Source organism: Phymastichus coffea, unplaced genomic scaffold, assembly GCF_024137745.1.
Source record: "Phymastichus coffea isolate CEN01 unplaced genomic scaffold, Cenicafe_Pcof_1.1 PCOF00003, whole genome shotgun sequence".
Lineage (NCBI taxonomy): Eukaryota > Metazoa > Arthropoda > Insecta > Hymenoptera > Eulophidae > Phymastichus > Phymastichus coffea.
The window spans coordinates 12,322,328-12,350,282 of NW_026706814.1; the positions used below are offsets into that span (position 1 = coordinate 12,322,328).

The 27,955-nt window shown below is 42.1% G+C and overlaps 1 protein-coding gene across 1 annotated transcript; it reads right to left on the reverse strand.

Annotated features, from left to right (window-relative positions):
* Positions 1 to 147: 147 nt before the first annotated feature.
* On the reverse strand, positions 148 to 27,955 carry LOC131664230 (uncharacterized). The gene is made up of 9 exons (XM_058935163.1): positions 27,950 to 27,955; positions 8,292 to 8,435; positions 3,718 to 4,137; positions 3,325 to 3,486; positions 2,134 to 2,252; positions 1,897 to 2,055; positions 1,483 to 1,752; positions 737 to 988; positions 148 to 507 (listed from the first exon to the last, which is right to left on the reverse strand). The coding sequence occupies exons 2-9, from the start codon at positions 8,425 to 8,427 to the stop codon at positions 148 to 150; spliced, it is 1,878 nt and encodes a 625-aa protein (XP_058791146.1). The 5' UTR covers positions 8,428 to 8,435; positions 27,950 to 27,955.

The window sequence follows — 27,955 nt, forward strand, 5'->3', positions numbered from 1 at the left end:
ATCGTAATAACATCGTTCAACATGACACCGCAGCGCTATTGAAAGAATGCGGATTGTAATTCATTCAATTATTTCGCACATCACAGAGTCTGTCCGCCAAAGCTGGCTTAAGTCTGCTCTACCTATTGTCGATTGGATTGTGTGGCTTTAAGAGCACCTTGGCATATCGTGGCTCTTGCCATGGCGAATTCGCTGGAGTTTGATGTACATGAACGCAACACTCAAACTACTGACGACCAGAGCAATGAGAATTGTCGCGAAGGCTGTATAGAAACTGGTATAGCTAAGACAGACTCCTAGAGCAGTTGCTTCGGCAGACAGAAGCTGAGAACTTGTCTCAGAGGTGATCTCGTCGAAAGGCGCAAGAGCCAGAGCATCCGGCAAATCATCGGGCATAACCACGCGGAAGCCTCGAGCTATTCGTACTGCTTCTCCGGCGTGCTCACGTGTCCAGTTCGACGAGCCTGGATAACTGATGGAACGTCGTCGTCGACCTGGTTCAATTTGCTGCACAATTCAAATATTGACCATTTTTACTCGATAGTTTATTTATTTAATTATTGAATATCATTGAAGGCTAGAAACGATTTAATATTTAAGAACTTCAATTGAATTTTGTTTGAAACGTTAAATTTATAAAGGCAGGCACATTATCGTTCAGTAAATTATCCTAACTAATCATGGCTAATCCAATTTAATATACTAAGAAAAACCCATGTAATAAATTTTTATATACCTGATTAGCTTCTGGACAAGGTTCACAATTCGTCTTGCAAAGCTCTACGTTACATTCGATGAACAAATCCATAACATCGGGAAATTTGAAAGCTTGGAAGAAAGCATACGCTATAATCGAAGCTCCCGAGTTTCCGGTTTCTTTCGTTTTTTGGAAAGCGCCAAACAGTTTTGGCTTTAGAATGCATCCTCGCTCATCCGTTAACTGATACGTATTAGTACCAGCTTCATCTCTAGCTATACAATCGCGAACCTGAAATTTCAAAAAAATTTTAATTAGTGTCAAGCTAAATATAAAACAACGTCAATTGTGCGACATGCAGCTGATGAGCATTAATTTATGAATAATAATAAAAACTGTTGTGCGCTGAATCCGTTCGACCTAATTGTGGTATATTGGACATTTATTTCTATGCAATCACCGAAGGTAAGCATTTAATCAGAATACGTTGAATGCTAACTTTCACTTTTTCTTTTCCATAACCCTTAACAAAAGACAGTGGAAGCAAGCTCATTCAAATTGGAACCAATATAAGTAGCTAAGATGGATACAAATAATGAAGGTCTCCTTTAAATGTTAGTGATGCCACCAATGTTGTTTTTTTTTGTGTGATTACAGAAAAACACCCATTCAATGGAGTCAGCGAGTTGCCATCGAATTTACGAGGCTCGTACGTCAATGCAGTGGCAGAGAGAATGGCTCGAGATTCTGATATGAAAGTAAACGCTGGCAAGAGCTTAGTTGACCTGCAAATCGAAGCCAGGATCTCCTTCGACAGAAACGACAAGAGTCATCGTTTCGCCGATCTTCACAAGACCATTAGCTGCCGGTGCAAATGGACCCTTGCCTACTTGAATGTCCAGCTTTGCAGTCGCCGTGTCACCACTGAAAGTCACGATTTCCTGATTTAACATGTCCACTGAGAGGCTGACTGTTAGGGCCTTGTTGATATTGCCCTCCCATAAGCAACGAACGGTGCGCACTGTGTCCCATACTTCTTGAATTCCAGGTTCATTCTAAAATAGCACATGACTTCGTCAAATCCCATCTTATGTGCATTATCAATATGCAAATATATATTATAAAAATATTTTCTAATCATTAATTCAACACTAAAAATATACAATGATGAATAATGAAGAAAAATTAATTCAACTTACTTGCAAAACTAATACATTTTCCAAATACGATTGACCTAAATCTCCCTCGAAGTCGTTGATAAATTGTGTTCCACAAGAATCTAAATTGACGGTGAAAGTATACTTCATCTGATTTGAGTTTTGTTCTACGTATCGACATTGTGGCATCATGAAAAATCCCTAAATTCAGAGAAGCAAATATGCATTTATATTGACGTAAAAAATAATAATAATTATAAGCTTGTTAAAGTTTTTTACCTTTGAATAAATAACGCCATCGAATACTCGATTAAATTCAATATCGATAGTCATCATAGTTTTACTACACATCACATCCAAACTATGGATATGCGGTGGATGTTTTAGGTCGTCATCAACTTCAGAACCCCCTGGCGTTATTTCATTACCGGGTACTGGACCTGTTGATATGTTTAAATATCAATGGTAAATGGTTTCAAATAATATTGTAAAAATTAATAATTTTTGTTATTATAAAGATGTCTTTCATTACAATTACTCGATGTCATTTAATTTGAATTTAATTATTTAATAATTTAATTAATGGGGGAAGATACTTATTGAGGCAACTTAAAAAATCATCAGCCTTTTCACTACAGAATTATATAGCCTTCAAGCATGCTTTCCCAGCGTTTCAACTCAAAATTTATATGAAAATAATTTTCATATAAATTTTATACAGATTAGTGTTAACGATCATAAATGTTAAATGTCAGTACTGTGGGACTAGTTTTGCGAGGTTATCAACGTCATTTTTCTCGAAACGATATTTTTCAAGCTGGCGTGTGTAATTACAAAAAAATATTCGATTATCATTGTATTTTACTAATAACTATGCGATACAATTACTAACAAGTTAAATGAATTTAGATCACCTGAAATAAGTTTGAAATAATTTTGAAATAAGTTTATTTAAACAATAAATTTTAGGTAATAGAAAAAAGACCTTAAATTAGAATTTTTTATTTAAATGTTTAAGGCAGTTTTACTCGCGATTTTCTATTGCACTTATATAAAATGTTATGTTAAATAAAAAAACATTTTCATTTTTCTGATTTTAATCCTTTGACTGTGGCAGACTTTCGGACGAATTCATCTACATGGGCAGCGCGTTTTTCGTTTGTCAGTCGCTGTGACTAGTAGACACCGACAGTGACCAAAACAGTACCCGGAAATTTGATGCCATTCTTAATAGGGTTTAAAAAATAACGTCAAAACAATTAAAAATAGAGGGCGTATATATACGCCTTTAGCAGTCAAAGGGATAATACAGCTTATGCAATGATATATATCATTTGAACGTTTGAATCAAGAGATCTTTATTTGACCACCTCGAATTTACACCATTTTATAACAGTTGTAAAAGATTTAGTTATGTACATGTATCATTTTCTTTAAATAAAATTAATAATTTTCTATAAATATATTAACCTGGCGTAGGTCCTGGTGCTGGTCCAGGTCCTGGTGTTGGCCCAGGTCCTGGTGCTGGTCCAGGTGCTGGTGCTGGTCCAGGTCCTGGTGCTGGTCCGGGACCCGGTGCTGGACTGGGTCCTGGTGCTGGACCAGGTGCTGGTGCAGGTCCAGGTCCTGGGGCTGGAGCAGATCCTGACCCAGGTCCACTACCAGGTGCAGGAACTTTTAAAGAGATAATTTTTTCCATTTAAACAAATCTAATTCACTCATTTTTATTTTGCTTTTTATTTTTATCGGTTTTTCTACTGAATAAACTTTCCATCTGTCGAGCAGAAAACGTCAATGGCATTCGTTCAAAAATAAGCTATCACGTAGAACGTTAAAAAAGTAGAATAAAATAACGATAAATACCAGGTCCAGGCCGTGGAGGCGTGGGCCTATTAGGCGTTGGGAATCCTGGAGTTGGTCTGCTTCCAGGAGAGGGATAAGGGTAACCGCTGTTGGGCGTTTGGCTAGGAGGTAAGTATGTAGTGGAAGACGTTGAATAGCCACCGAATGTTGACGAAGAGCCACCTGCGCTCGTTTGGCTGTACTGAGGCTGCTCAGTGGTAAATCCCGGTCTCGAAGGTGGTCGATTAGATGTGAATCCTTGTCCTCCGGGTGTATAACCTGGTGGACTTCCGTAATCCGGGAAAGCGCCGGTCACCTCATTCTGACTTGGATTCGAATAATTTGGTGGCTGCTGTGTTGGTGCTGGCTGAAATGGTCGTGGCTTCTCTGGCGGCCGTTGCGTACTATACGGTGGTAAGTAAGCGTTACTCTCCTGGCGAGCTATAAATTACCCATATGAAAGTTCCATATAATAATTCTATATTTATTTTTTTAAATAACTTATATTTGGAGATTTATTGATATAATTTTACACAATAGTCTGTAAGAATAATCATTATATATTATAGAGCCGTTGCAGCGGCAGCGGGGCAACAAGGTAACCAAGCTAAGTCCAACAAGCACACACTCTTGCCAACTCACTCACTTGTTAGCTCGCTCTTTCGAAAGCTAGTAATCGCTAATATACAAAGAACTGTATATCACAAAGAAAAACCAAGTCATAGGAAGTGAAATAACCACCACTACTAAAAACAACTAGAACAGTCGAAAAAGGAGGCGATCTAAAGCACAAGAGAATCCAAATCAAACGCAGATAACGGGAATTCATGCTCGACGACCAACGTACAATTTCCTAGGAATACACAGGTTAGAGAGGGCCCCTCCACAAAAAAATCATATCAGAGAAATCTATTCAGAAAAAGTAGGATTCTATGCCCAAAGATAGTACAACTAAATCTTGATAGGAAATCTAGAGTGAATGATGAACTCCGAGTTCTCATGGCAGACAGAGATTTAAGTATTAAGACAACATTAGCTTAGGAGCCTTACAACTGGAAAGGCAATATCATAGGGATAGGAAATAATATTGGTGTATACATAGAGTCAAAACAAATGAAAGCATAATGACGGCCATACCCTTCAACCCGAACGAAATAGCAGCTACTAAGATCTTAGAACTATGTAACTCACATTGTGCATGCGTACAATTCAAAAGGAGTTTCGGAGAGATTTACGTGAGTAATCTCTATTGTCAGTTTGCCCATGACCTAGAGCAATACCTGCAAAAGTTTGAAAGGGCGCATAGATACCTAGAAGGGAAGAAAGTACTAATAGATGTAAACTAAGGCAAAGCTTTGGTTGGATAAGACTGACAAAATAGGAGAAAATCTTGAAGAACTCATCCTAAGCCTCGGTCTGATGATCGCTATTAGAAAGGGTCAGCCTAGGATATACTGCAATACGAAGAGAGAATCAAATGTAGATGTAACAATTCACACAACAAATCTGAGGAATCTCCTTAAGGACTGGTCGGTAATAAATTGAAACAGGACAATAAGCGATCAAAGATCAATTCCAATAACCATGAATCACTCCTCAGATCTAGGTCCTTCTCTAGAAAAGATCTCAGAATCGAGATTTAATATAAAGAAGGCAGACTAGAAGAAATTTGAAAGACAATGCAAAATCGAAAAAGGAGATCCAGCGAGACTGCCATTATCAAATCGACTAGAAATTGAAACTTATGTTTCAAAACTAGAAGAAGCGATAATAAGAGCAATGAGCAGGTCTATCCCGCCAAAAGTAAGATATATTAAATGCACCTTGTAGGATATATCGTTGACGAAGCAAAGAAAAGCAGTCAAAAGTAAATGGGACCTGGTTCTCGAATATGCTGCAGATGCTCCTAATAGAAGACGCAGATGGATTCATAAAAAATCAGTCAAGAGGCTAGAAAGGATCAACTTTAATTACTCAAAGGCTGTAAAACGCCAAAAAATAGAAAGCTGGCAGAGACTACTATACCATCGAAAGCGAGAAAAATACCTGGTCCCTGCCATACAAACAGGCGGCAGGTAAGGTCAGTAGCACGAAAGCCACATGCACAGTAAGTTTAAATGGAGCAAAGGGCGGGCCGAAACCAGCAATGCCCTGTTGAATGTGCTAGTCCCCGATGACGATATGAGTACGGAGTCCGAAGCGCACGCGGAGGTACGAGGACTCATGCACAAGGCCCCAGAGGCCGACGACGCACCACCGTTCATGCTCAGAGAAGTTAGAGAAGCTCTAAGAGCGAACAAATCCAGAAAAAGTCCAGGGGCATACAGAATAAAGGCAATAATGCTGGTAAAAACTAGTCCATTATAATCAGAGTTAACGAGACTTTTTAACGCCTCCTCAGCTATTGGATTATTTTCAAGCGGATGGAAGAGTGGAAGACTAATCACGTTATTGAAAGGCTTTGATAAACTGGAGAATGTGATAAAATCATCCTGTCTGTCTGTTATCCATAATAGGCAAAACACCGGAATGGCTAATGATAATTCGTATGACAAATGTCATAAGCAGCGACGAATGAGCTTCACCGGATCAGTATGGAATTAGGTTTGGAAAATCCACAGAAGATACAGTCTCTCATCTACGAAAGATTGTAGAAGTAGAAGCTAACAATAGCTTCGAATACGTCGTAGCTATTCCACTAGACATCTCAGGAGCATTCGATGCCCTATGGTGGCCCAGCCTGCTTGTCTAAATAAAAAGAAGGAAGTGCCCAAAGCATATCTATGGACTCCTGAAAATTTACTTAACAATAGATAAGTATGCATCACAGTATTATTCGATGAAGTTAGAAAAAAATTAACTAAAGGGTGCTAGCTTGGTCAGTCTTCGGACCAGTCGGATGGCGCATCATCTTCGATAAGCCACTCTGTACTCTGAGAGAAGCAGGATACGACGTACTAGCTTACACAAACGACGTAATATCCATCATAAAGGCGAACAATAGATTGAATCTTGAAAGGCAACCACAAGAAGTCATAAGTGTAATGACAGACTGGTGCAGGTTAGACAAGATGAAACTAGTGTAGAAAAATCAGGTCTAATATTATTGAAAAGAAGTTTAAACTAAACAAGGCACCTAATAGTTAAGATTGAACAAGAAACGTAAAGATGAAAGAGACGATCAAATACCTTAGAGTAACAATTGAAAGGGGCTTCAAGGTACTGAGCCAAGCTAAAATTGCGGAATAACCTGTGGCCAAACTTACAATTCAATAATAAAAACATTGCAATAGCAGCATGGGAATTCAAGTTCTAATCGCTAATCTATATATATATATAAAGATTTCTTCCTGCCAAAGCTAACATATGCCGTAGCAGGGTACTGGCCCATATCAGATTGCAAGACTTGAAAGGCATTGAACTCAGCTTAATGCAAAGCGCTGAAATTGACCACAATGGCATACAAAGGAACCTCTCTGACCGCTATGCAGACTCTCACTACTGCATGTCTAATCGACCTTGAGCTGGTCAGAAAGGTCTCCAAATTCTGCGCCATAAAAGGGAAAAATGTATCACTGTTCAATCTTAGAATAGAGTCTAATGAGTTAAGTTCTGGCAGAATCGACATCAAGAAAGCAGAACTCATGATTGATGAGGAAATCAGAAGAGTCTGATAACAGACATAGGATTCAGATGAGAAAGACCAAACAACTCATAGATTCTTTCTCTCAATCAAAAAAAGAATAAAGAAAAAATAGCTGAACCCAGACCACTACACCACTCAGTTTTTAACTGGAATTGGAACCTTTGAGTCTTACCTACACAAGATAGACTTAAGCGAGACTCCTAGATGTAGCTGTGGAAGGGTATAAACGTCAAAGCACGTTCTTTTCTTCTGTGAAATTGAGAAAGATTCAAGAAAACCTTTAATAGAAGTAATCGAAAAGGAGAGTCAGAAATGACTCTGCTCTGAACAAGTTATAGTTTCAAACAAAGAGATTTTCAGAATGCAATTTTCAAAAAATAAGTTGAATACAGATATGCAGGGTGGAACTACAAGCCTAGAAAGTTTTTCTTAATTCGAAAGCATGAGCTATCCTTCTCAGTCCCAGAAATGGGTTGTACTCTGCGGGGTAATGGATAAAACGCTCCGGCATGAGCTGAAACTGTACCGCTGCTGTAGTGCGGAAGACGCCGTTGAGCTAGTTCGATGACGAACCCTTACCACGGGTTAGTGCTCTAGATTAGCTTTCTTTGCGCGATTCCTATGATAAGTTCGGTACTTCATTTTGAAAGATGAAGGCTGATGCTCTAAGTGAATAGAGCTCGTTCTCGACGTACGATCGAGCATGTTCACATGTAAGATCATCACGTCGGGAGGGGAGCGTATGTCGGGAAGTGGAAAATCCCTTAGAAAAATGTCTAAAACAAGTGAAGACTCAAATCATCTTACACAATCACCGTAAAAAATACAAACATTCACACGAAAGCATCTTACTCAATCATAGTAAAAAAATATTTAGTAGTAAGAGCCTGGTATGGTTTTAACATTAATTTGCTGTTAATTTGTTTTCATAAGTCCTGCATATACTTACTTTTTCTAACACCTTGACGATAAATACCCTGAATCCACTCCAGAATGTTCCTGGCCATTACGTCAGCTGGCGTATCATTGTCAGAGGCTGTAACACTGACCATAACTATCGCTAAAAGTAGTGTATGAATCTTCATCGTGGGTCCTGCAATAACAGCAGATTTCCGTTGTTTACGATATTTCAAATAAAATAACTTTGGACAGTTGCATTCATTGTTATACTAATCAAATGAGTTACTAGTTAGTAATAAGTTTGTTTTAGAAGAAAAAGTGCACAAGTGGCCGGGCCCTGATTTGTAATAGAAAGCTTGGAACACCATGTTTTCATTTGGCAAATTGAAATTCTCCAGCAAGAGAGTAAACAGATGATATTTATTAATTATATTGATAAGTGGATTCAATTAGAATTATTAATGCTTCTCAAACGTACGAAGTGTTGACTACGTCGTCTCTTTAAATTGTGTTTCGCAATATAGAGTAGAGGTAGAATAAACAAATCGACTATCGATTAATACATTTAGCAATTGCTTATTCTAAACTTGTGTTTAATCGTAACTCCTTCATTACGCAAGGAAAGTCGGTATTTCGCGATCATATACTTCATTATATCATTCAATCAATTTAATATCTGATCATAATCTTGTCATAGATACTACCGTCTTCGAATGTTTCTTGTAATATGATTATTAGCTCTAACAGAACAATAGCGGCCTTTACATTCACTATACAATTTACGATATTATCTTGTAACTACGGTATCACTGTTACCTTTACTGAAAACTTGACTTGTAGTTCATAATAGCATAACATAGCGCCGCTAGTTTGGTTGGTATGTATTTAATTCCATCATGTGGCGGAACTCACCTTAACTAAGATCCCCCCATAACTAAGATCACTTCAAAAAGCTGTCAGAGGCTGGCTGACTGCCTAAAACTATTAACTCTATCCTGCCAATAATTTTACATGGCATAGAAAGTAACTTCCATTATCATTCACTCTCCAGCGTGAAAATACATTAGCATTACTCTTCGTTGAAAAGGTCATCCTCATAATATATACTCATTGTTCATCTCTGTCGTTTCCACTACTTTCACTTTTTTAATTAATTCTCTAGTCAAACCCCTGCTTTTTTACCCCTAAACATCTTCTTTGTGTATAGTACTATAATTTCAATCATATACTATATGATTTACATTTATTAATTATACTATAATATCAGTGCAATCTAGATCGACGATCTTCAGAAGGATCGCATCCCCGTGATAATTTCATGTAAGCAGAATAGGATCTTTCCATCTTTCCATGCCTATCTGGCCTTGGAGCTCCACATCGGTAAACATCGGGTGTAGTTTTTCTCTGATGGTCTTGATCGTTTGCGTATGTTTTACGCTCTGCCGTTCTTATCGTGATTATCCCGAAGACCGCCCTTCTCACTTTTTCTTTTTCTTCTTATTTCCGTTACCAGCGTATTTGATACTGGTAAATTATCTATAAGGCGTCAAAAGGCTACCTTGCCAGCGTGCTTATACTATCCCGCAGCCTGCCAATGTAACCCAGCTTGCGAGTTGTGCCTATAATCTGTTACCCCATATGCTTGATGTATCCTATAATCGCCCTTGGCTGAGGAAGGGACTGTCCGTGTAATATCGTGTTTGTTCGCTTAGTGTCATGTCTTCTGATGCTTTCTTGCGTCTTTCTCCTTCCATTTTTCAGCCCGTTCGCCGCTGGTCTGCACCCCCCCCCCCCCTCCCGGCCTTCCTTCCTCTCTATTGATTACAAGACTCCTTTTCTCATTAACCCTACTCAATTACTCGATCTGATCGCCTTATAGGGTTTCTTTTATTTGTTTTCAAGAGGTATTCTTGTTAGTGGATATCCCATAATTCATTTTTTTTGGGGGAAATTCATTTATAGGGATTATACCTTGCATCTGTTACTTCGAGTTCAGGTTGAAAAAATCTAAAGTATTTCCTCCATTCGCGCCAGCAATGCTTATGCATGAGATGCTTGATGGTATATAGATTTTTGAGGGTCACCGAGACACGTAAGAGGTGTACTATATGTTCCTTAATTCGAAAGTTGAGGGTGTACGACATATAGTGTTACATTAGTATATTTAAATTATGTAATTTTTTATCGATTTTCTATCGAAAGATTTTATCTCAACTTTCGTTTCGTTTCACACGTAGATAGTAATTTAATACGTCTATTTACTCAATTTTTGCTATTAAAATTCCATTGAACTCTTAAATTTTCGTTATTTTTTGTTTGCCGAGAGTAGTTCAACTGTACAGCTAATCATTTATTGAAGGTAGTTCAACTATACACAGCAAGTAGTGCAACTATTTTTTAATGATGCGTAGTGCAACTAAGAACAAAATGGAAAATTTAGCGCGCTACTTTCAAAATAAAGTGTAGTTCATGTATAATACGAGTAGTATCGATACACGAGTAGCAGAATATTTCACGGCAGAGTGAATCTAAACTTGCTCAATATTAGTGAGTTCTTAAGTATAAGTATTGCTGCAAAAAATGTTTATTGTCATTAAATACTTCAATTAATTAAAAAGCGTTGGTTTAGTAACGTATAAACCACACACCTGTCACATCACTCATCATTTTACGAGATATCTTTAAATTTGACAGCCGAACGAAAATTTATTTCTAGGTGGTAAGTTTTAGTTGATAATTGGTAGCATACATAACAGTGTACGTTGAATGTGGTAAAGGTAACTTTTGAAATATAAACTTAGAGCGAAATAAACGGCACGAAGATATATTGTGCTTATAGGATTCCCACGATGTATGTAATAGGCTCGATCAGCGATGCCACGTCGAGGAGTTCAAAATGTTCATGTCGAGTACTTCGTGCACGCAGCCCGTCAAACGACATGAAAGCCCTTCGGGTAGAGCGCGACTGACCACGGACAAGTGCAAAGGAAGTAAGGCGTGCGTGGAAGGTGAGGGGCATGATTTGCGGCGCGCGGCTTACGGAATATATTGTCGGTAGTAGCATCCACGTTACTCGCGCAGCTCTATGTGCATTAAGTACAATACACATTTATCGCAAGCGCAGTGTCGCTTTCTCTTTTACTCTCGGTCATCTACTCGTCACGCATCTTCTGCAGCAACTGTATGTCTAGTGCCATTTATTAATTATGCCTCTCGCAGTTCCGCGAGCCTAGTCGGTTTTTACCTTTTGCAATAGGTTGACGAGCTCAATTAGCGATCCTTTTCATCGCCGCTTTCATATAATTTCTCGCTATGATGTGATGCTGCACGTTGGTAGGCCTAGTGTTTTTGTAAAATGATGAGCACAAACTTTGTATTCAATAATGTCAAGGAAATGACTATTTCGCGTGTAAATAATAATGAGCACACGTCACATATGAACAGCTAAAAGGAATATTTATAAAAAATATATTTGAATTGGAGTTACGGACTGGAAATTCAAGTGATTGATCATTAATGTGACAAGCATTAAATGCTAATCTAAATGGTTAGCCGCTTGATTGTCTTGTAAACAGAGAGAAAAAAAAAGAGAGCGGAAGAAATTGTTAGCACGTGGATATTCGAGTGCTTGTAAAGCAAGCTGATTTCATAGAGAACGAAAGTGGTTGGTGGAGCTCTTGTGCTAAATGAGATAAGTCCGGAGAGCCTTAATAAGTATGTAAGCCACTAAATTTTCTTCTTGCCGTTGCATCATTTGGCGTTTATTATTGTCAAGTCTAGAACGCGTTATCGCCCGGTTTGCTTAAGCATTTAAAAGAGAGAGAGAGAGAGAGAGAGAGAGTGGTCTCCGCGCGTGGCGCTTTGTATTGTCCGACGTCGCCGCCGCATCATGGCTAACCGCAGCAATGTCTTCGTCAGTCGAAAGCAGAGAAAGCACTCGTTATGAAATTAACGGTGACGGCGAAGCGGTGTGCATCTTTGGCCGCTCGTGTTGTCATTAGATTGCAATCTTCGAGTGTAAGCTGCTTACCTGGCGTGTTTGCATTAGCGCGGCACCTGGCAAGGCAGCGCCGTGCGAGATTACCGCGCCGCGTGGGAAGGTACATCCAACGCAAGCTCTCCGCGCGCACCCGCACGCACTCTCGGAGTCGTCTCTTAACTGACGGTCAAACGAGAGGGAAAGGGCCAGCTGCTTAAGATATGCGTTTATGCGCCTCTATCTAGCCTCTCTCCGTACTGACGATCTCTCGGACAATCACGTTTGCCGAGGTTCAACTCGTGTCGATTGACGCCTGAGATACGGCACTATCCTTTTCCGTCGCTACTTACGACTCGGCCCTCATTTTTGCACATCACTTTGACCGCTTTTTTCAAGTTTACGTAAACTTTCCTACGTGTTATTACCCGTTCAGTCTTATTTATGAACGTTACAAAAGATTCAAAAACAACTTTCAATCTCCGTGAGATACGAACTAAGTAATTATTATTCAACAGGCTTTATTTTATAAATACAGTTTTTAAATCAATAATTCATGAGGCATCAAAATCGATTTTTCCATTTTTAAGCAAGAAAACTAAAGGGCGGTGGGCTTCAAAAGCGGTCAAGTTCAAAAAAATTTAACATCGAGTTAATTCGATCAAAATATATTGCATACCATTCTCCGAATGTTAATCGAACTCCTATTCTTTTCCTCCTAAAAGTAATTATTAATTTTAATTCATGATTGTAAAATATGATTCGGTAAAAATTCAAATTTGTTGTTATTTAACAAAGAAAATTTTATCGGCATATCATATGCGATTCTTTTAGAACTCTAATGCTAATTAGAGCCCATTACAATGTTTCGGCTTAAATGACTTTTAACATTTTACTCGCGAAATGGTATTTTTGAACTTGGAATTCTTTGAAACCAAATACGTCAGTTATTTATGAACAAACTAATTACTTCGTTGGGTCATGTATTAACTCTCTGATAAATAATAAAATTCAGTTAATTTTTCTAATGTATTCCATCGATGTATAAAAATCATTGCAAACAAAAGTAGTTAGATCTTTAGCATTTAGAGCAAAATAGTTTTATTCAACAAGACAAAATTGGTGAACCGCTGAATTACGACGGAAATCATGAAGCGAAAAAATCAAATAAAGAGAGCTGTACAAATCTCGACAAATCGCAAGCGAGTCAAAGAGCGAGGCAGACTTCTAATTTGAAGCTTCCATAAGGTAGACTATACCGAGAGGATTTTGCAAGGCACGTTAGGTAAAATCGTAGAGACAAGTGTCGACGGTGAGCTGTTTAATTTTCCACCTCTGCTCGAGTAACTACGTTGTCGCTTCATCGAGACTAATAATAATTGTTCTCGGCGAAAATGTCGTTGCAGCTCGGCCACGCCGAGGCTATTATCGCTGATTTGCGTTAATCAGCCGACAAAAGTTACGAGCTTTCGATGATTGATGGCCGCGACGGTGTTTGATGTTCGCGCCTCGCCAAGGAGCAAAGTACCGACTAGGTCGCTGATTTATATCTTCATACCAACTGCTAGCTCAAGCGCTGCGGGAGAAAGATTTCCCTAGATGCTAAATTTATGGTGCGTTATGCAGCACGCGCGTCGATTAGTTTACTCCCTAGAATTGGTGACTGCGCATCTCGCCTCAAAAAAATTAACAAATAATGCAAACATTGTTCCATCTTCATCTCAGTTGAGAAATAAAAAAAAAATTCTTCTGTACTCTTCTCCCAAACTACAGCTAATCCAAGCTCACTCGCGAATTTGGAAGTACTTTTTCGGTTGCCTAAAAGGCAATCAAAAACTACTTTCTAACTAAGCTACGTACTCGTAATTGCACTTAATGATGTATGATTATTCAAGACAACTGGTATTTATCTCACCAGAGAATCGTCATCGTGTAGTTCTTGGCAAAGCAAATAACATCCTGCAATATTACACAATAAGAAGTCAAAATACCTGGATGTTGATATCATGTTTACATTTTCAAACGCCGACTTACGACGACCCAGTCATGCGAAAATTGGTGACTAAATCCAGACTAAACTTCTAATTATTTCTTTAGACGTTTGAGCGAAATACCTATTGGAAGATGCTTAGCAAACAATAAACTTTCTCAGCTCGTGAAAATTGATCATTTCATCGGATCAATGAAGCTGGCGAAAAAGCGAAAGCAATTAGAGGCATTGAGTTTCTCTAGTGTCAAAGCAGCAGCGGCATCATTATCATCATCATCATCATCATCATCATCGGAATAAAAAAAAAAGAAAGAGCCGTCGAATGCGCGAGAGTGAATCGGCGAGCGAGACAGAGCGTGATCGCACGTTGTAGACTGTCGGCTTATCAGATCGTAGCGCGTCCGCGACCTTGGTGTAGCTGGTGACGCGCGCGACAGCCGAGCGCGACGCGCGCTTGCACCTCATTGGCAGCCGCTGCCTGCTGCACACTTTCCAACGGCAGATCAGCTTGGAAATTGATTGCGCGGAGCTGCGATCGAGCGCGTACTGCCTGCATCATTGAGACACCCAATTTCCACTTACATTGTTACATTGTTCGACAACAATGAGCCTCGATGCTTGTCGCGTTCGTAAAAGTGAAACTTCATCGTGACCACTCGTCAGCGTCATCGATGACGATTCTATGAGCCGTGCGAGCAGTTCATTCACCGTCACTTCAACTCGCAATAATGCACGCTCATCGTTTGTCCGTGCGCCGCTGCCGCTGTCATTGCGCCTCTGCAACTGACGCCACCGAGGCTTTGTTTAAGGGATGAGCTTACGACGTTTCTCACAAGCTCCGAGGATAATGACAGTAAACAAACTGCTTTCCAACAGAGAAAGTGAAGACAGGTTTTCTTTGTTTTTCGTTTCTGCTTCCGAAGAATAAGTCTCTGTGAATAAAATTGATTACCATTCATTTTGTGCGGATTAACGGGCGCAATAAATGCTTGGACAAACAAAACTTTCGTTCGTTCCCCGACGTTTTCTTCCAGGCGCTTCTGCCAGTTTTTGCAATCACGTCTGATTTTCTTGCTACTTTCCAACAAAACCATACATGTTGAGCATTCAAAAGTTATTAATCCTTGTTGGCTTAAACGAAGATTGTTTGAATCGAGGAGATAAATTTCAGGAGAAATTTCAAGTTATTTAATGCGCAACAATATTAATTTCGACTTTTTGTCCAATCGCTATTTCCTATTATTGATTTATCTTGCAATAAAGCTGGATTTATTTTATATTGGACATACTTTTTTCCTTCAATCTTTAACATAAGCATTGATATAAAGGTTGCCAAAATTATTTTTGTGCAAAGATTAAAGAATGATTATTTTCTGCAATCAGTCACCTGAAAGAGCATCACTTAGAATTTACATATGTAATCAAGTAGCTAAAGTAGGTGTTTGCAAAATAAAAGCGAAAAAATGTAAAAATGGTCAAACATTGTTGAAATTTTGAATAATCATCAAGCATCTGTGGTATGTTAAGTAGCCCTTTTCCCGTCAGTCTGAGACCTCCAATTTTGTAATAAATAAAATAAATAGTTATTTTGGTAGAACCATTTATGAGAAGCATAAATAATGCAATAGTTATTTGTATATTTAATCGAGTTATTAATGCTTGTTTCAAATTAATGCAGAAAATTATTACTCGACTACTTTTTATATTACTATTGGCACCATAAGAGACTTATTCGAACGATGGATCTTTGACCATGACTGAGCATTGGAACACTCACCATATGAATATTTTTATTTAAATCGTGATATTAAATATTCAAAAGGTTTATAATTTTCCCATTATATTGCGTGAATCTATAATAATTAGTAAATATATTCTAATCTATTTTTCAATAGTAGTATGAAAATGTTCATATTTATGTATTTTATTTACAATAACTTTTAATATCAAGAAAGTATTTGTCACTGCCAGGTAGAATAGTCTTTATTAAAAAAACTGATGAAATTACTGTAGCGGTTAAGATTTTTAGCAATGTCACGATACTTGTGACAGTCAATAATTAATAAAAACGCTACAATTAATATAAATTCGTGAACTTTAATTAAATCGAATAAAAAAGTCTAAAGATGTAGGTAATCAGCATCGTTTGAGTAGACGATTGTATCGTTGTGCAAAGACAATCTTCAGGTTCGAAAAGTCAACGGGATAGCTATAGAGATTCGCGCAGGACGAGGCGAAAGGTGAAAGTTGGTCAGGGGGGATTCGCGCATAACATCACATATGTACGCTCTTTGGCTCCCTACCGCTTACATCGAATGTACATTATAAGATATTCGCAGTGCGGTATATTGCATATTGTTTAGAAATGTTAAAAGGAATGATCGAAAATTAAGATCAAAGATACATGTCGCTTTAAGTATATCCACGAAAAAAACTGAAAATGAAAGCGTACCGCGAGGTTTTGTAAGAAGGTGTTGTTGTTCCGCGTAAAAAAATTCGCAGTGACGAGTCGTAACAATTATTTTAGCAGTTGCGTAATGAGACATCCAATAAAAGTAGATAATAGATATAATTGAATTACCTCGTTCATTAGCACGTATGTTTCAATAGGCAGTTTTTATCTCGCATTGCGTGCTCTCATGAAATTTCTCATGAATATAATATGATGCAAATCATGAATATGTAGGTTACTCCGCTTCAACGCGCGATTTTGCACGGAAGGTGCGTGAAAACAGACGTGCCAATTCTAAAACAAGCAGTACACACACTGGGGGCAATTGTTCGTCGGAGAAAAGTCTGATTTGGAACGGCAACGACGCGAGAAGGTAGCTCGAGCGGTAAGCGAGGGAGGAACCGCATCGGCAGCGAGGCGCGAGCATATATATCAATAAGTTATTAGCCATGAGAGGCGTTGACTCGACTGGTGCGCGTAACGCGCGCGCCGGGACTTTTCTCGAGCGCGATCGCGGCGCAGCGCTGTGCACTTCCTTTTTCCTGGTGGAGCGCGCGCGGCGGTGTGTTGCTCTCGCGTGTACACGGCAAATTGGATTTCTCGCGGCGCGACGCTGCTCGACATTACACAACAGCCTCGTCCGCTCTGGATTCGACGGTGCAGGCGAGCTTCTCGTCTCGCGGCCTGCCGTGATATTCCTTGCGAGCGCGAGCGGCATGGCCGCCCCGTCAAAACTTGGTGCAATATCGCGTCCCGCTGCCGCTTCATCGTCCAAGATTGGATAATTGCTCCACGACCGAGTTTCCGCCTGCTCGCCGAGTCACACCATTATTAGTTTTGACTTTTCAATTGGATCTACGTATCGAGCGACTCCATCGGATAATTTATGCCGACGTTTACGAGCGCGCTCTTGCGGAGCATCGTTACTGCGAAGATGTTTTTTAGTCACGGAAGATAGTAAAATTACCACGGCATATGATTGGAAAGTTTTATAATTTTCCCACCTTTCCCACCCATCTACGTAAGACTAATGTCCCGCCCATACATTCAAGCGAGCGTCTTTATGTACACGAGCTTATGTATCAGTTGGCAAAGTACAATGTAATTTCCTAGAAATCGACTTCGGTACGCCGGTCTCGAAACGACTCGGGCAGACCGGCGAAAAAGATTCGAACTCGACAGATAGAGCAAAAAAAGAAGAAGAAAAAAACAGTTCGAAAGGTGGTTTGAAAGGCAGAGTGAAAAAATAGAGATTCGCTGATTAATGATGCGAGACATCAGACTCGCTACGGGATAATTGAGCTTGGTAGCGCGCGCAAGTCTCTCGCCTTACGATTAGTGTCTTGTAAGCGGAGTCACGGATTCGCATTGAAAAGATCTCGCGCAATGGAAAGCGTGTATTACAAGTGTCGCGTTGACAGCTCCCCAAGCTGAATCTTCAAATGTTCCGTTGAACAGAGGCAGGTAAGCGATAATTGCTTTTACGTCATTCATCTGATGGCGCGTGTGCTCGGTTGTTCATTGAAAACTAGCACTCTCATGGCTATGCTCATTGTCGGTTGTGAATTCGGTTAATTTTATATTTTAATGTATAGTACAACGATATGTGCTTTCTGTACTCACCATTATGAGCCATTCTATAGAAAAAAAAACAAAGCAAGGTGCGATCATTCCTCGATTTGTTTTTCACAGAATGAAATAGCAAAGTGATTAGAGGGTATTATTTCATTTTCTTGCCGTATTAAATTTACATTATTTATATATAATGCGCGCGCGAGCAATTAATTTTTAATACCATCGTAAGTTCTCAAACCTAGTTGTTAGAATAAATTACGCGTTTCTTAATCGATCGTTTTTTTTCTTTCTATGTAATTAGACCCGTGGATTTATGATACATTTTAAACAGAATAATGCAAAAAATTAATGAAAGTCATTTTAAATGCCAAACAACAAGTTTGTCGGCAAGGGGAAGACGTAAATAATGTTAGGAATGGTAGTGAAAGTCTCGCGAATGTTTGTAGACTCAGAAGATTCCCCTGCTATAGTGAGTGCATGTAAGCATCTGTCCGATTTACGTGCCTCTAAAGGGTCATGTGAAATTTTCATTAAATGCTTAATAATCTTAACAATTTGTTCGCCTCTCGATCACTACAAGTTGAAAAAAAGCGCAACATTACAATTCTTTGCCGTAATGTAATCTTTAGGATTTCAAGCGAGGATTGCAAACTTCACCAGATATTTTCAAAAAGAGTCACTTTTGAAATTTTAACGAACCATATATAAAAGCTGTTTTTTACAAATAACTGACAAATGCAAGCGTCATCTGACCAAGTTCCAGCTAGTGCTGGAATAAAAACGAACGTCTCAAAATAAATGCGCAAACGTAAATAGAATTGGTAAAAAAATTAGTCACGTGAAAAATGCCCAGCCATAACAATTCGCTGACGCACGTATTTAAGAAATAGAGAAATCAGTGGATGTAATGCTTGGCTCGTTAAGACGACTCGGCATTAAATGCGCGTGCGCGCGAATAATCAAACCTCACACAAGCCGATTATTGCATGCTGTACTGTAAATTTACCCTGGAGAACCGCGCAATCTTGACTTTTATCGCAGCCATCAGGGAAATCTCTCTCTCTCTCTCTCACACACTATGGTGTGTACAGCCAAGGTTGAACGCAAGAAATTGAGTTTACTCGCCCGGTTGCTTACCTCACCAACAACCGTGTGGTCTTTCTGATTTTTTCGACTTTCCGAGCCTAAATGCGTTTTTCTCCGCGGGCTAAGTGTGAATAACCTTTCGACTCGCGGTAGAATTTCAAAGACTTGAACCCATTTACACGCTCAAATTTAATTTCACAATGGGATCGCATTATCGGTGTACAGCGTGCAGATATCCTTTCATTCCCACATTGGAATGAAGTTATTCTGCAACGCACAGTGCGCGCGCGTCTTCGTTCTTCGTATACCGTGGTAGTTGACGTTCAATGTTGACTCAGTGCGAAAGCTAAGGAATGTAAAAACGATGTACGGCACTCGTAGCGAGCTAAAATTATTTGGACTGGCGGCGCCTGCTAAGCGAAAAGCGGAAAAACGATAAAATTCATAGAGACTGACGAAAAAAGAAGCATGGATTTCCGTGAGAAACGGTCGCACGCGCTTGACGAGGCAGCCTAGCGAACGCGAAAGGAGGCGAGAAAAATGGCGGACGACGTGGGTGCAAAGGCGCACAAGGCTCGTCCAAACGACGTCCTTGGTTGCGCACATCAGGATCGGGCTGTGACGGCGCGGCAGGTGGATTATGTCACTGCACAAGTGACATTGTTTCTCCGCGGCGCGGCTGCACCACCACCTGGTAGCACAATGCGCACGTGTCGAAAGACTACGCGGCGTCGCCGTCGCGAGAGAACCCGTTATAATCTCCAAAGCAGATCGGACTGGCGCGCGCGCTTCCACGCGATGAGAAAACGCACGAGCGACTGCCCCGCGTTGCTGCCGCTACTGCTGCCGCCTCGAGATTTACACTCCGAGATAGCGACGCTCCTCTGCGCGCAAGTCTACGCATCCGCACTCGTGCTACTCGCCCCTCCGTATGGCCGTATGGCTATACCTACGCATCATCTTGCGAATGTACGTTTCATTTTTCCGCACTGCCTTCTTCCACATTACTTACCGGCTAATGGTCGCGCTCTTGCCGCCAATTGCTGGGGCTTTTGTTCTTTCAATTACAAAAATTTCACTTCGTTTTACAGTGGAATAATTAATCGCGCCATATTTCTTAAATAAATGCAGTATTCTAAAAATGTTGCAACAGCTTCATAACATATGGAATTATCATATTTCCTTGAGGGAATGAAAATAATTAGCCTTAAAAGTCAGAGATCTGTATGCGCAATAAATTACACATGCTTGTTTATTAATTTTCAGTAATAAGCAGCATGTACAATCAGAAAACCGGCTCTCTCTCTCTGTTATTGGTTTTAGTACATCCAATACGCGATTTATTCAACGAACGGCAGTGTCGCAAATAAACGGCATTGTGGTGTAAATTGGCCAATCGTAATTGTGAACAATATTCAGCAGAAGACTCCTCCGCAATATGCTGTCAATCATTTTTTTTAGTGTTCAACTTAGGAATAGGAAAAATGACCCTGACCATCGAAAGATTTTCGTGCAGTGCTCGAACAAGACTGAAACCGAATGAGCGTGATCGAGCATCGGTAATTACCGCAATTGCGCTCTATCGCGAAGAAACATCATTGCCTAGGAAGTCGTCGCCTAAAACTCGGCGAGTAATTATCGCGCGAGATTGGCGTCTGTTGATCATGGCGTTCGTCTTGTGGTCGGTCTCGCTCGACGCGGCGAGTGTCGCAATCGGCGTTGTACTTGGGACTATCCGTGCGGTTTCGTCTGGAGGCGCGCCTCCCCCCCCCCCCCCTCATCTCTCCCTCACATTACCTATTCTCTCTTCTCTTCTCTTTATTTAACAGCGAGACTACTAACGAATGCTTTATAGCAAATTTCCTAACGATGTCATTAAAGAAGCGCCCCAGCCTGGCACGCGCGCGCGCTCGTGCAAACTGCGAGCAGACCTATGCTTATCTTCCCGCGGCTGCGCGCTGACAGTCGCGGCGCGTATATTTTCGCCTCGCTTATAATTATTGCGTTTAGCGGCTTGTGAAATAAAATGTGGAAGATGCTGATCATTATTTTCCATTGCAATGTGAACGTCGTTTTTTTTCCTTCCTCGTTTCAATAATAATTCTCTGTCGTTCGTCATTTTCCGCCAGTTAATTAGCCAATGAAGAGTGCCGCTCTTCAAAACAAATAGGCGCCAAGAGTCGGCAATTCAGTTTGTACGCTTATTTATTTCTGGTTATTTGGTAATTACGAGTTGCGGAGTTGTTGGACCTTTTGTAATCGGGCGTTACTACATATCCATGTGAAAATTAGGAAGCAAGGCAAAACGCGTTGAAACCCGTGAAACGAAGGTGCATAGGTCGCGCACTGTTAATTCCATCTGCGCAAGTTAATCACTAGCTGCCCAACAGATCAGAAATGTTTCAAATACAATGATTTCTAAACTGATCAGGGATGCCGAGGATACTTCGCGCACGCGCGATTGCTCATTCCGCAATATAATAACTTTCCCCGAAAGATTTAGAGAGAGAGGCAACTTAGTTGTTCGAGTGATGGGAGGGGGGGGGGCACACGGCAGGCTATTAATGTTCGCTGCTGCTGCTGCTGCTGCTGCTGCTGCTGCTGCTGCTGCTGCTGCTGCTGCGAGAGTAATATATTCATTATGAGAGGTACGTGCACGCAGAGGCGGCAAAAGCGTAGCGACTGCGCGATCGGCGCCAGTGTAAATCACTCTCGCTCGCGCGCTTCCTACGGAGCGTCGGCGTGCTGGGAGCTCGACTTTCGCAGCGGCGTTACAAGCCGTGGATTATATATGCATATACGTCGAGACAGAGCTGGCGCATCGCATCCGTAGAATGCGGCTGCGGGTAACTTATGCGGAATAGCGGGATCGGGGACGCGCGAGCGCAAAGCGGATTTCTCCGTGGGTAAAAAGCCGTCGTCGAGCGCGCAAGCTTGGGGTCTAGGTCAGCGGGACGTTTCGGGATTTCTCGCATCCGAGTGCCGAGAGCGGCTTCGCGGATAAACACTCGCACGCTCGGCGCATTTTCGATGCGCGCCGCTCGAACTTATCTGCCGATCCTTACTTTATGACTGCTCCCAATCGGATGTTCAGCGCGACCAAACATCCGCATTAGAACTTTGAACGTCGCTGGAGAATAAAGTTCGCGGCGTTGCGTGGAAAGTCGGTGGGAATTATTCATGCCCAATAAAAAAGTCGGAGCAGGCAAGGTTGCATCTGTTCTTATAAGGAGCCACGCGAATCTGCTTTGCCCATTGTTATTCATCAATGTTAAATGCGCATTCTCCGCGAAACTTTCACTCGAATTTAAGTGGGTCAGTCCTTCGCGTATATTTTAGCCTGCGATTTAAATTTAATTAATTAAGCCGATTAGATCGATACATAAATCGTCGTAAACGCGAGGTTCCAGCCATGCCTATGCGCATATGAAAAGCGTGGACGCCGCGGCCGACATCGCAAAGCCTGTGCGCGCGAGCCTCGAGCCGATCCGAGCGCAAGCGCACCTTGCGCGAACGCGTAAGCTCTTGTAAACGGTATCCGCGCTCAGCGGCGCAGCACCGCATCACAATAGATAGATCGTTCAGAAGAAAGAAAATGAAACAACACAACGAGGCGGCTATTGGGCAAGGAGGCGCGCACGCAACGCAGCGCTGATTACACGATAGCTCGCTCGCGAAAAAAACCGAGAAAAGGAGAAGAAAAAGTTATCTCCGAGAGGCCGAGGATCTCGGCGAAAACGAAAGCCTGCACACATCTGCAACGGTAATTAATTGTCTATGAAAAGCCGTAGCTCGGCAGACAGTCGTGGCGGCGTAATGATTCGCCAGAAATTTCGCGCCGGACTCGATCGGAGAGCTGCTTTCGCAACGCGTCCGATAGTCTCCGCCTAGGGGCACGAAATCGGCGCCAATTTCTGACGAGCCAACGAATTGCGCGCATCATTGGCGCCCGCTCTGCGTCGTTGTCGTGGCTCGCGTTCCCTCCTACGCCATCCTTTCGACGTTTCGTGATTTTAATAGGCGGCCTTGACCTTTCGAAAGAGGGAGGCCTTTACGTTCGTAACGTCGTTTCTGTCGAAGAAACGTCACCGCTGATGCGGCTCGCTTGCGTATTGGCGAGGGATCGTACACAACGTGTGGCGCGAAAGAGATGTTGCGGTAGGAAGCAGAGATGGAAGCAACAGTGGCTGAGAAAGTCACGAGAGCCTCACGCCCATCTCGAGGAGCGAGCTGGTCGGACCGACAGTCTGATCGGCGCGAATGAGAAACCAGTGTAGGGCATTCGCGAGCGCGTCGCTGCGCCGGAGGCATTCGGACGGGTGAAAGGTCGAGGAAACCGGCTCGTGCTCGACTTTTACACGGAGATGTAACCGCGCGCTCCATTAACGGCTCCGCCATCGCTATACGGTCTCAATTTCAATTAGCCCTCGCGTGCGATGCTTTGTTCCGGCCGATGCGAGCCCCCGCGCTGCAAATTCTTTATCGAGCCGCTACTTTTCTTTCTGCCGCTCGAGCGCCACGCTCTGACAGTTATTATTTCCGCGGTCCCAGCAGTGGTTCGCGAAAAACCAACTTTTCATCGAACGGGACGCGGCTGTAACGCGTTTCGATCGAAGATCGATGCCCCCGCCTCAATTTCGCCGACATTCAAGATTTACCGCGTCGCAATTGTAATTATATCGCTTGTTCACTTTCACCGCAGTCCACATCAATCGAACTTAATGATGCGACATTACTGTATCGCTCGCTCTAATAGCCGTAAGAAGATAAGATTTGATGCAATAGCGATATTTTCCGCTGCCGATTCAATTAAAGAATACCCTTCACATCCAAGGTATAGGTACATCATGATTACGCTGCTAACTTTGCTACGTTTTCCGACCAAGCTCTACCGAAGAATTTCGCCTGATTAATCTGCCAGATTCACTTTTTGCATCTTGTACAATGAATACTTGGCAATAAATGCTTTCTCGAGATGAATCTTATTCGACGGTGAACGTTTCTGTCAAAACAATAATCAATCAAACTTTCACGTTGTCTTTGGATTAGATAACTGGATACTTGCGAGAACAATCCACAGAGCCAGCTAAGATTCCTGTGACACTCGCCATTGAAAGAAAAGAATGCACGTTTACGAAGCTTCGAAAGTGAGCATTTTCCGTAACGTTCCAAAATCGCACGATTGAAAGTGTCGGTGCTCGGGGGCAAAGTATTAGTTACAGTATGAAAAAAACAAAATCGTACGCCAGCAATCATCAAGACACTACCTTGCCAGTTATTCATGTAAATTAGCCGTTGCGTAAGACTCGACTGTACTCCCGAGCCCACACTGCTCCGTAGTAGCATAGAAGTTTTTGAACTATTCGCGGAATCGTCATCACTGATACTTGAGTCAGATTTGCGCAATCAGCTCGCTTTCAATTTTAATGACTATTCAATTTTAGTTTACATACCCAAGCCAGAACAAATTCGATATCGAGCTTCGTGTATTATTCTCGAGCACTTTGGAAAACACTCCGGTTTCTCTCTTCGGTGATCACTTTCACAAAGTGTCACGCGTATTTCACTTCCGGAATGTTCTGTCGAACGCATCATTCAGTTTCATTCTCAAAACGTGCAAAAAATGTTCGCAACCGACATTTCGACATGCTCGGTCTTTACATCGTCGAAAAAGAAAGGCAACAAAGCGACGATCAAACGATGAATCTTCGGTGAATAATTGAAGTAAAAAAAAAAATTAAATAAATGAACGGACTGAAACGGATAACGATCCGAGGCGCGTACTTTCGCTGGACAATCGTGGTCTTTGTGGTCGTCGCACAAGCACGCGCGGTCAATGACAAAATTGATCAATGATTGATCGCAGATACGATGATTATTATCATGGTTGCGCTCGCTGGAGCGTCGGGGATCTCGGGGCTATGTAGAGCCTTACAGCCTCCGGCCAATTTTGAGTAGCTTCCTCCTTCTCGCGATGCGATTCGCTTGTTTCTCTCTGCGCTTCTGCTTACGTAAGACTCGACCCGCGGTGACCTCGCGCTGGCAAATTATGATCATCAAGACAGACGTAGACATACGAGCGCATTACCCTTTCTGCGCGTGCTAAAGCTTCACCTTTTCCGTCAAACGCTATACTCTCTCGAATACCAGATGCCCCCCTCCCCACGCTTAAATCGACAGTTGCCCTATTACTGAATATTACGTTTACGTTGAATTATAATTTGATGTGCATCGTAAAATTAGGTGCAGCTAGATTGTTTCTTCAAAATAATTTACAATTTACATGGAGTCCACCAAAGTGCGTCATGACTTCATCATTCGGCCTATAGTGCAACGTTTACGTACGATTGACGGCCATCCATCGTAAACTGGAAGCCATCAATACATTAAAGGCTATATATCTGTCGGAAGTTGCGCTCGCGTCCCTGTCTATTATCGTAAAAATTTACGTCTAGTCAACTGCCAAGCGGTTCAGATCGTTACACCGTCGAGACTATAAAAATCATCATTATTGGATGCAAGCGTATAATAGAGGAAAAAACGGTCGAGCATTATTTACCGAATGATTTAATTATCCAGATTTTCGAAATGATAATTTGGAAGCTCGTGGGAAGTGAAAGTATGAAAAATGGGACGATTAGACGAAAGAACAGTGAACTGCATTGAAATTTCAGGTTTATTTGCATAACGAGCATAACGCTGGTTAGCCGGGAAAAACGAAAGCTCCGGCAGAGTTGTAAAGCTCGACAGACGAAAGGTAAAAGCGAGGGCTGCAGTAGGAGGGCCAAAGTGCACGGGCACGCGCTGGCGGCCAATTCCATATAAATTCGCCTGCCACTTCTCGACTCGTTCCCTCGTCAAGCCGCGTAGTATGGCGGCATTGTATGTTGATTTCGATCGGATAACGGAATGCAAGCGTGCGCGCTCGCTCAAGTACGTATGATCAAGGTAAGAAGTCGTTCGCCGGACGGCTGGCAATTTGCGACCGATTCCACGTGTGCGTTGCATCTCGCGCGCGGCATTAGGCTGCGCGAACGAGCGCGCCGATTGGCATCGCGCAGGACCAGCGCGAGCGTTGTTTGATTGACGCGCTGCTAGCAGCGCTGCCGATGGCACAGCTGCCGCCGACTTTTCCCCGGCAACTTTCGCCGCGGGGAAAGACCAAGACGGGCAGGCACTGGTGTGATCTGTGAATAATTAGACACTCGGCTCCGCGGAGCAGTAGCGGACATGCATGGTTCTACGCGAGTCGCTAATCCCACGAGTGCAGCTGATATCCGAGAGAGAGAAGCAGCTGGAACGGCTCTCGCGTGCACGTACTGATTTCTAGGAGCCGAGCGCCGCCTCTGCTCTCCGCTCCGTCCTTATCGCGCGGCGTTTTCGACAAGTTGCTCTTCACTCCCGTTCAGCCTTTCTTTTCTCTTTCGAGCTCACAGCGGCCCGTGGCGCTGCCGCCTCCGCGCGATCCCTCTTGCGGACATGCCTGATGTCTCGCGCCAAGCGCCAATCTCCGCGTGATCGAGAAGCGCCGCGCTCGTCGCCAGACGACCTACGGCTTACTTTTGTGCGGCTCGGATCCCCTCGCTTTCTCGAGCTGTCGTCGCGCGTCCATTTCCGCGACAAGGCCCGGAACGCAGATGGCGATCGATGCCTCGATTACCTCGCGGAGCGGACCCAGAGCTCCCCCCCCCCCCCCCCCCCCTGCAGCGCAAGCGTGACTAAGTTGATCCGCGCGCGATGGACTGCTTTTATTCGTTCGCTTGGCCTGTTCGCTCTCGCGAGCTATGTTGAAAATTCGCGAGCCGTTGTGTAACAGCGCCAGGCCCGCGAGCCCTCCGCGCCTCCTTCTCTCCGGCTTAATTTTCACTTAGCTCCATCCTTTCGTTTCCGAATCCGCGCCCACGGTTCCCGCGTCGTGTCCTCTTTCTTGCTTTTCTCCTTTTTTTTCGACAATAACGTTCGCTCGGACTAATTGTTCGTTGAGAAATCTTCAATTGCCGACTCTGGCACTTCTCGGATTTTCAATGACTATTATTTTCGGACTTTTTCGCAAGGCAAAAACGACACCCCCACCGCCCCCCCCCTACGGGCAGATTGATTTGATTCATCTTTCAACAGACTCTTCATTTACTTTAATCAAACTCTATCGCTATCGTAAGATTTTAATGTGCTCGTCATTCATCGAAAGTCCAAATTTCTCAACAAATCTGTTCAAACGAGCTTTGACGTAATGAAAGTGAAAAAAAGATTCTGTAAATTACTATGCACGTTGTTCTCCACGAGTGTGTGCTATACGATTACACGGAAATGAGTCGGTAACGAGTATGTAGGTTTAATATGAGAGACGTGGTTGTCTTGCTAGTAATTCTCAATGCAATGAGCTTTGATTGCTTTTACAATGGGCAACTTCACAACTCTCAAAGACAAATTTGCTCGGCCGTTTCAGCAATAAGTAATATTCTTATTACTTTCTACGATGAACTAGCCTTAAAAGAAAAATAAATTGATAACGATCGACGAAAGGACATATCGAACCAGCATTACAGAGATAATGGCAAGGCAGGTAGAAATAAAGTAAGAAGGTAGGCAATTTGAATATCGTCGAAAGAATAAGGAAAACGTACTCACCGGTGA